This window comes from Vespa mandarinia, chromosome 15 (genome assembly GCF_050613455.1).
Source record: "Vespa mandarinia isolate Hongniang chromosome 15, ASM5061345v1, whole genome shotgun sequence".
NCBI lineage: Eukaryota > Metazoa > Arthropoda > Insecta > Hymenoptera > Vespidae > Vespa > Vespa mandarinia.
In genome coordinates this window covers 4,157,501-4,167,500 of record NC_140824.1, presented here as the reverse complement: position 1 = coordinate 4,167,500, position 10,000 = coordinate 4,157,501, and the positions used below count along the sequence as shown (strand labels likewise).

Genomic DNA, 10,000 nt, shown 5'->3' with positions numbered 1-10,000 from the left:
AACAATACAAGATGTTGAAATGAAATTTTTTTAAGTACCAATGATTGCGAGCTGACTTCTTTTTTTTTTTCTTTTTTTAATTTGATTTATACGATTGAATTTTGATAAGATTAAACATTAAGATTACGAAAGTTTTGGAATATATATATATAAAAAAAAAAAAAAAAAAAAAGAGTACCTTTCTGTTAAGCCAGTTGAATAGCTCGAAGATTCTTCACCCGATTCAACGCTATTGAATGAAGCACAATTCATTTTTCTTTCTTCCCATTGAGAACGTACTTCGTCTTGTACACGCCTTTTAAGTTCCTCCACTCTTCTCCTTTCTTCGGAAATCACTTGGCTACCTGTTAAATTATATTATCGATTTAGTTTCTTCAAAGATAAATGAATCTCTTTTTCTTTTCTTTCTTTCTTTTTGAAACGTTTTTTTTTTTTTTTTTTTTTTTTTTACGCAATCTATAGTAATTGACCTTGTTTCGCTAAATGAAGCTGCCGATTTCTCTCAATTTCCTTGAGGGACTCTATAGTCTTCCTACCTAAGCTGCCCTGATTATTTACTATGGGAGAGTCAATGGTGACTCTGGAGATTCTGTCGAAATCTTCCCTGCTCGGTGATCGTTTCTCTTCGCAATTTTCGCAGGAATTTTGTGCTAAATTTTCGAGTTCATCGTTGATGGTTCGCAATCTGTTTCTTCCCTGAAAGAATATTACATGAATATGTATTGAAATCAATAGATAGAGATATTTGTTAATCTATTTACTTATTTTATTTCTATTATTATTATTTTTTTTTTTTTTTGAGAAAAGTTATCATTAGAATTTGCTTTCTTACTTCTTCTAATCGTTTCAAATGACCTAACTTTTGTCTCTCAAGACTTCTGGCGTCTTTTGTCGCCATATTGTTAGCTTCTGATCGTTGAGACTCCAAATTGTTTAACTGAGCTTTCTTCGCTTCTATTCTTGATGTCAGCTCGCTCAAATACCTAAAAAAAAAAAAAAAAAAAAAAAAAAAGAAAAAAGAAAAATAAATTGAAGGAAGAAAAAGAATAAACTTAGAAAACAAAAAAAGAAATGAATAAAACATCTCTTCCAACCTTTGCAATTCCTCTCTGGTAGCAAGTTTGCTTGCTTCTTCTTCCAGATGATGAAATTCTAAATCCTCGAAAGCTTTTCTCTCAGTCTCAAGGATATCTTGCTGAGCTGCCAATTTTTCAGCAATGTCCTCCTGTTCTCCTATCTCATCCGTGGAACACGTTAATTCTTCTTCCAATCTGGCGTAAGCTTGCTGAGCTCTCTGTACTCTTTGTTTAGCTTCTGCCTGTAATTTTGCTTGGGTCGTGTTATCCTCAGCCATTTCTCTTTCGAGTTCATTGATCCTCATCTGGACCTTTATCTTTTCACTCTCCTCTTGTGTCAACTTTAAAGATTCAGACTCGTATTCAGCTGATAAGAGTGCCTTCTCCAACTCCAACTAGATAATAATTATTATTATCAAGTTTGAAGATGTAATGAAGATAAAAGTTAAAAAAGAAAAGAAAAGAAAAGAAAAGAAAAAAACCTCCCCAGAAGAAAAAAAATCATAATAAATTTTATTAATTTAAAAAATTACCTCTCTGCTGATTTCTTCCTCTTGTATTTCAATATCAGCAACGCTTCTCTTCAAAGCATCCATGTTACTAAGAATGTGGAGTTTTTCGTTTTGCAAAAATTCGATGTACTTCTTTCTATCTTCCTCTTCCAACACTTTCCTTTCTTTATCAGCCTTGGCCTCATTCGATTTCGCGTTATCCTTCTCGGAATTATTTCTTTTCGGTGTAGTACAAATTTCTTTGGATTTTGATAACATAGACAATTGTTCGATCGCTTCTAAAAGATCGTCGTTCGATATTGTCAATTTATTTTCTATCATTTCACATGAATTCGATAGCTGACCATTTTTCTTTGGCATGGAATGATTTTGATTATTATTATTATTATTATTATTATTGTTATTGTTGTTGTTATTATTGTTGTTATTACTATTACTGTTATTATTATGATGATTAGTATTGCTGTTTGGAGATGGCGGTGGTGGTATCGATGATACGATTACGTTCTCGTATAAACTCAAGTTACCGTTGGAAGACACGAATCTTTCATAATTTTGTGCCAAAACAGTTTGTTGTTGCGTTGGAATTTTAGTACCGTTCAATTGAATCGTCCCATAAGTCGATGTCTCTTTTGTACTTTCTCGTTCTTCGCTGTTGTTGCTGCTGCTGTTGTTGTTATTGTTGTTGTTATTAGCTCCGGCGCGATCGAAATTGATATTCTCATAATTGGGTGTACGAACTTGAGAAATCGAATTAGAAAAGCTATGACCACCCGTGTTATTCGTCCATTTGGTTGCTTGATTATTGTTGTTACTATTATTCGGTATAGTTTGTTGAATCGTAGTATCTTGGACCATTAGATTTTCCAATTTTTGTGGGATTTGATCTTTCGGATCGACTGGCGAAGTATTATTTTGAAAGATCACCTTTGAATTTTGTACCGTGACATTTTCGTAATTATTCGTCAACGGTTGTTGTTTACATGTTTCAAAGGAAAAATGTGGTTGATTCTTCGATGGACTTTTAGGACTTTCGTATGGTGATACGTAGCCACCTCCTAATCGTTTGTCTCGTGGTAGGGAACCATTCGTTTTGATTCTGCAAAAAGAAAATAATTGTTTAAATGGAACAATATATCGTTGAGATTGAAATGAGGGATCATCGATAAAATCATCAGTAAAATTACCTATTAGGTTGTCTGGGTTTGTCGATGGTACTTTGTCTTTCGTATTCCGCACACATGGCTAAAATTTCTTCCAATCTCATTTTCTCTTGTCTTTCAATCTCTTGCTCTCTCAATCTCTCTTCCTGTGCCCTCTTTCTTTTATTCTCAGCTTCACGACGTTTGTTTTCAGCATCGATTTGCCGTTCACGAAGTTCCTCCAACGAGCAACCACTTCCTACGCTAGGGGTTGGACTCTTAACTCGACCATACGTTCTAGTCTGTTCGCCATTGTATTTAGGGTTACGATTAAATGCTGGACTCGGTGGTTGAATCCTCTTGATATTTGGATTCGAACCAAAATTTGGACCGACGGCGTTCCTAACTACACCGCTGGTATTACTACTAACGTTACTGTTGCAACGATTGGACGTTACCGAACCGTTACAAAGGCTTGAATTCGATCCAAATTTCTCCAACTGCAGGTATTCCGTTGTGGTAGTTTTTGTAACGATCAGACTCTGGCTCATGTCGAATTCCCTACCAACACCAAGATCATCTAAATCGTTTGATCTCTGACACGTCATACTACGAGACATTAAATCCGTACGAGACGTCGAGTTTCGTGGCATTACGAAATTCTGATTGCCTTGATCGTTCTCACTTTTATTATCGCGATAATACGGCTTGTAAGTCTTCAAATAAGTCTCCGCCGTTGAGAACATCTGTATTTGATTACGATTTAAGGTAGGTGAGTTTTGATAAGGTAAAGAACGATTGTGATCGAGCATAGGAGAGTTTTGATTCGGTGTATTAGATCTACTGTGATTTTTACTTTCCGTAGATTGACGATTGTCTTCATAACAATGATGATTAGGCGATGACGTTACGAAACACGGTGTATTAGAACGACTTCTATCCAAATTCGTTAGATTCTGAAGAGGGGAATTATTGTTGCTCGATAAATTCGAACTGTTCCTTGCCGACGAATTTGGTGTTCTAGAGTGTCCTAAAATCTGATCAGCCGGAACATTAGTCGTTATACCACCAGCTGGGAATACTTTCGGTGATACACAGTTGTTTCTGTTTTGCTTAGCTAACATCTCAAATTTCGTTAACTTTCCAAGGAAGCCAACTTCGTCGTCCGAACAAGAATTCCTCGGTGACTTTCTTGGTGCAACCGGTGGCTTTCTTTCCAAGTGACAGCCCTCCTGAAGTTGATTATCGGGTAGAGAGAAGCTTATGGGTGCCATGGAAATTCTTGAATGTGGCAGTACCGATCGGAGTTGCTTGGCCTCGGCAGGGTGATTGAAGCGCATGTAATTCGATCTCCCTATCGACAGCATGCAACCTACAAGGTATAGAAGGATCATAAAATTGATGTTGAGTTACATCGTCATACGTCGATATTAATAATATCTTCAGAATAAATACAATTTATATATATATATAATATATATACAATTTATATATATATATACAATTATATGTATATATATACAATTTATATATATATATATATATATATATATATATATATAAATATATATGATTGAAAGATAATTAAATTTTGAAGGATCAAAAAGTAACTTTTGATTTTTTACTTTGTGTGTTTACTTGTGTGTTACTTGGAGAATTGCAAAAAAAAAAAAAAAGTAAAAGTGAACGTTTGATAAGCACTCTTATTTTTCCAGACTTTCTTTTGGGTCAAGACAAATTTGGTTCGTTCGAATATATGTAGCAGTATTGGTACAAGGTCTTACCTTGAGCGAGTCTCACCGATGAATTTATCGGGACACCATCGATAGCCGTGTTTCCATTTATGGGATGAAGAGTGACCACGCCGTTATTGTTTTCGATCGCGCAATGAATGGGTTCGACTCCGGTACCAGCCACTGGAATATCAGCATCCCTGTTCGAGCCGAGAGTAATTCTACCTGTATCGAAGTAACAACCAATATCAGAATCCAATTACACACAAGATTTCTATTCAGATGAGAATATTATAAAAAAAAATAAAAAAAAAAAAAAAAAAATAAAAAAAAAAAAAAAAAAAGACTTTTTAAATACGGAACAAAAAGAAAAACAAGAAGAAAAGAGAAGTAGGAAAAAAAAAAGGAAAAGATATTTCTAATTACAACATAGGAATATTTTAATAATGAAAAAAATCCTTTCTTTCGAGGAGTATCTTTCAAAAGGAAACAAGGATCAAAAGTTATCCACTCGAATTTATTTTCCATTCTCGTAAATCCTTGAAACTCCGAGTTCGCCGTTTACAAGCACGACGGGACCTATATAGTTATATAGAGCTAGGTAGGCTCTATTACATCTCGTTAGATAGAGAGGAACACGCGTTAACCGTAATCGATGTCTTCCAGTAGTTCTCAACTAAGCGCATTTACAGCCAATAAAATCATCATTTTCTATGAATTAATATGTATATTTATATGTATGTCATATCTTCTAGGGATGATAATTATCAATTATTCTCAATCAATTAAATCATAATTTTTGAAATTTATTTATATAATTAAGAATAACGTCGTTTATTCTGATCTTGTTTTTTTAATTTTTTTTTTTTTTTTTTTTTTAATCGATTATTCATCCTTTGTCTCATTTAAAACGTCATAATGGAAACGTTCATTCAGACATATTTCTTTTCTTTGTACATTTTGATATTATTTCTTGGATATCCAAGATTAGATCGGTGCCTTTACGGTCGAGGATTTACACTTACTTTCGTTCGGTAATCGTCCGAGAAAAGAGAAAAATTAAAAATCTCGTTCTCGTTCGGTGCCCGGTATAATTCAGAGTCCGCGGCACGTATTCCGATCTCGCAAGACGCGAGTAAATCGCAGTGCATTCTACAAAGGACTGCAGTTATATTTAGTTTTGGCGCGGTTCTACTCTCTCTCTCTCTCTCTCTCTCTCTCTCTCTCTCTCTCTCTCTCTCTCTCTCTCTCTCTCTCTCTCCAGTCTCTCTTTTCTCTCTTCTTCCCTTTCCAAGCATTTTCAGTCTTTTTGGAAACCCATCCTCCACCACCATGTCTAAAATATATCCGTACCTAAGGGAGAACCTTTTTGAGTTATTTGGAATCTGACTGGACAGCTCGTTTTGAATTTCTTTGTTTCTTCTTGACTAATTTCATTTTTTATCTCAAATAATTAATACTAATTAAAAAATTCCATGGGGGATATATAACGCACAGGATCATACTCCTTTGTTTATTTTACTTTTAATTGAAATCCACGCGAACGTAGTTAAATTTTTTCCCCCCTATTGGTAATTAATTCAATCGATTATTTTCATTCGTTAATACTTACACTTTTATATTATAGATTAAAAGTTTAAGTAGTCATGATTAAAACGAAATGAAAGGGACCTTTCAGTTACTTAGAATCTGACAAGGCAATCTCTTTCAATGTCTTATCTTATTCAAACGATTTTTTTTTTCTTATCTTAATTATTAATTTTAATTAAAATATTTCTTACGATTTGCATTATATTACGCGTTAATTAAAATGCTAATATTGCTAATAATATTTTTTCTTTCTCGGGCAATTTAGCTGATACATTTTTTTTTATTTTTTTTTTTTAATTTATACATGATTATTTTCATACTACTTATTTGGGAGTTATTAAAACGGGTCGAGATAATACCAATATTTCTTATTTCTTTGAGGTGTATATATATATATATATCTTGTCCAGTTAATCAAGAAGGATTCGAAAAAGAATATTTCTTTCACGGTGAAAGAAAAAGGAACATCCCTTTCGACAATATAATCTTCACGATCTTTCGACATAATCGAAAGGGTAGTAGTAGAATCGAAAGCTTTTAATCTTCTCATTTTCTAGCATTGAATATTTACTTCAATGGTTCATTGTTCTATCGATAAAAGGGGTGGACAAGTTCCATTTGGTTGCACAATACACATGTAGACTACGTATACTTAGCAACGAGTCTCTCTCTCTCTCTCTGTCTATTTATCTATTTATCGATTGTGTGAAGATACATATAACATCGTGGTACACCATGCACAGGTTACGAGCTCTATTCATTCTACTAAAAATGAAGGAAGAAAGAAAAAAGAAAAAGGAAAAGAGGGAGACAAACTACACATACGTACGATAATGAGCGAAGTGAATACGAGAGAGAGAGAGAGAGAGAGAGAGAGAAAAAGAGAAACGAGCATTAAAAACAGGAAGCAACTTCCTGACAAACCAATTCGCTTTGGTTCCTATTGTATTCGAACGAGCTTCATGCCTGAGTTTATTTTGTCTCTCTTTTATGTATGAAATTAATTTTTCAATTCACGTAGAATTGCAAAATTATATCATATTTTATATGATTTAATATAAAACGTATAATATCTGCAATAATTTATATTATTTCATTAAGTCATTTTAATAAGAAAATTATGACAATATTATTTCTTTATTTATAATGTTAAATTATAAAATTACTATTACATATTTAATTAATAAATATATACGTATATATTATATAATATAATATTATTGTAATATATAAAATAAATAATAATAGACATTATATAATGGTAATAATTTTTTTTTATTTTGTTTAATGCTACTGAAAAATGCATACAAGTTTTTTTCTTCCTCTTTTTCTCGTAAATGTCCTCGCTTTTTCTTTCTCTCATTTTCTTCTTTTTCTTTTCTTTTCTTTTTTTTTTTTTTTTTCTTAGAAAAACTTTACTGATTGACTTTCTAGCTCGTTGTCGTCTTGTTTATTTCATCTCGTCGAAATTGTGATGACTTCAACGCAATTGGATCTCATCGGGCTGCGTAATAAAGACGATTCTAGATGGATGGACGACACGGTTGTCAGATAACAAGAAAGAATTACTTGAAAAGTGAGCCGAGGAACGATTATTAGATCTTGGAAGGAAGGGTAATATGTTCTCTTTTTTTTTTTTTTTTTTTTTTTTTTTTTATAACTATACAGAGTGTATTAGAAAATTTGTATCTTTTTTTCTTCTTTTTTTTCTTTTATTGAACAAAAAGAAATTCATGCAATATAAATAATTTATCTTTGAATTAGATCTTGTTTTTTCTTTTTTTTTTTTTTTTTTTTTTTTTACGATACTATATCCGACTTTTTATAATCGTTTATTTTTATTGAACGTGCAATTGTTGAATTAAATTCAAATCAATCGAGAGATTTTAACGAACGCACTCGTTTATCCGCCTTGAAATTTAATCAAAAACAATACTGTTCCTTGGAATGGTATTATTCATAAACTGATTAATAATAATAAAAGTTTCAAGTGGCCATTTAAAGGAACAGCTATTCTATGTTTTATTTCTAAGTAGATTTCGATAAGTCTGATATTTTATTTTTTAATATATTTTTTCTTTTGTCCATAATTATTTAATTATTTCATATGTATTGTATCTTTTCATTGGAAATTTAATACTCGTCCTTAAGATCTTAAATAAATAGTAAAAATTTTTGATATAATCGATATAAAAATATGAAATAATTGTAGAGCGTAAGAAATTAGGTCAAATCAGAAAAGAATGTGAAGAATAAATGATCAGGTTCGATGAATCTTTCAAAGGAAATGGGAGTGAAATATCTCTGAGGAATCACCTCCCTTCCCCTATTAGAAAACGTTTCTTGGATTAGGATGATTCACTCGTTGTAACTACTCCATGACTCCCCGTTACCATTTCCCAATGTTTCTCCAAGGAAACGAGAAGCAAGCGAGCTTGAACGATTCTGGACGTGTTGGAAAAGAATAGACCGAAGAGATACATCGGGATTTTCCTGAAAATACATATTAAAGAGGAAGAAGAAAAAGAAGAAAAAAAGAAGAAGAAGAAAGACGAATAAATTACGAGTGAATCTTTAAAACAAAATATTGAAAAACAATATAAACGAAATATTAATTCGTGCAATGAATTAAATTGCAAAATTAATTTATCTAATAATTTATAAAAATGCATTAATTTATAATTGTAATCATTTCCGAGAGAGAGAGAGAGAGAGAGAGAAAGAGAGAAAAGAAAAAAATAATATGTAATATTATAAATAAATAATTTATAAAAGTGTATAAAATATGAAGGAAATTAGAAAGATAAATAGATGTAGAAATAGGGATAGAGAAAGTGTATATAAGCGATTATGAGAGAAAGTAAGGGAGATAGGGATATAGAGAATGAGTAAGTAAAAGAGGTAAAAGAGGAAGAAAGAGCGCACTTTGAGGATTGACTCATGCAATAATTTATATTGCGAGTGCCCTGCTCTCCACGAAGCGACTATATTTAAGTACTGCTGTACAACTTGAAGAAAGAGCAAGAGAAAGAGAAAGAAAGAGAGAGAAAGAGGCATGCACTTATGAGCCAGCATGGTCTCCTCTTGCTGGGTTAGTGTCCTCCGTTTCTCCACTACCACTACTACCTCCTCTCCCTCCCCAACCCCTTCTCCCCCTCCTCCTCTCTCTTCTTCATCCTCCATTTTCTTCTTCTTCTTCTTCTTCTTCTTCTCCTCCTCCTTCTTCCGCTTCTTCCCTTCATTTCTGACCGGAGAAGCGTCTTTACGCCATTTATATACCCTCCGTGCGAGCAATTTATACGGGCGCATGAAAACGCACGTGCGTCGAAGAACGCTCTTTCAGAAATGGCGCGCTGCATAAAGCGCCCTCTCTCCTTTTAACTCTAACACCTCACTTTCTCTCTCTTTCTCTATAATTCTATCTCATTATCTTTCTCTCCTTTTTTCTTCTTTATTTCTTTTCTTTTTCGGATGCTACATATTTTACTAGACCATGAGATTCGTTTGTATTCTTCTTCGTGGATGATATTTTAAATGCCACTATCTTTCTTCCTTACTCATATACCCTTTGTATTATTAATTAATTACTTGGTATATTAATTTTGAAATTAATTACGATATGCCAAATTGTTTCTATTGTACTCTATCCGATTTTTGTTATTTTGAACTGATCAATCAAAAACTTATTATCGATATTTCGATACATCATCAATCAAAAATATATATCGATATTTCTCGTAAAAATTTTTAATATTCGACCTAAATAAAATTGTCTTCGAAAATGATTCTTTGGAATCTTTTTTTACTCCTTCTTCTCGACACGAACTTCCTTCCGGCTTTTTGACGTTCGACGTGAATGCGTCGTAGTAGTATACGACGACTAGACGACGAAAGCGTAACGTCTTACACGATGTATTTTTAAAAGGGAATATTTCAACGATGAGACG

General features: G+C 32.8%; 1 protein-coding gene across 1 annotated transcript in view; it reads right to left on the bottom strand.

The window, feature by feature from the left end:
• Window positions 1–10,000, bottom strand: part of LOC118444532 (uncharacterized) — a 46,095-nt gene that overhangs the window by 9,810 nt on the left and 26,285 nt on the right. The window contains exons 3-9 of the mRNA XM_035872894.2: window positions 4,515–4,688; window positions 2,776–4,102; window positions 1,610–2,687; window positions 1,095–1,471; window positions 833–983; window positions 471–696; window positions 179–344 (exon numbers count right to left, since the gene is read on the bottom strand). Of these exons, the coding sequence (XP_035728787.1) occupies window positions 179–344; window positions 471–696; window positions 833–983; window positions 1,095–1,471; window positions 1,610–2,687; window positions 2,776–4,102; window positions 4,515–4,688 (3,499 nt within the window). The remainder of the gene's footprint in view (window positions 1–178; window positions 345–470; window positions 697–832; window positions 984–1,094; window positions 1,472–1,609; window positions 2,688–2,775; window positions 4,103–4,514; window positions 4,689–10,000) is intronic.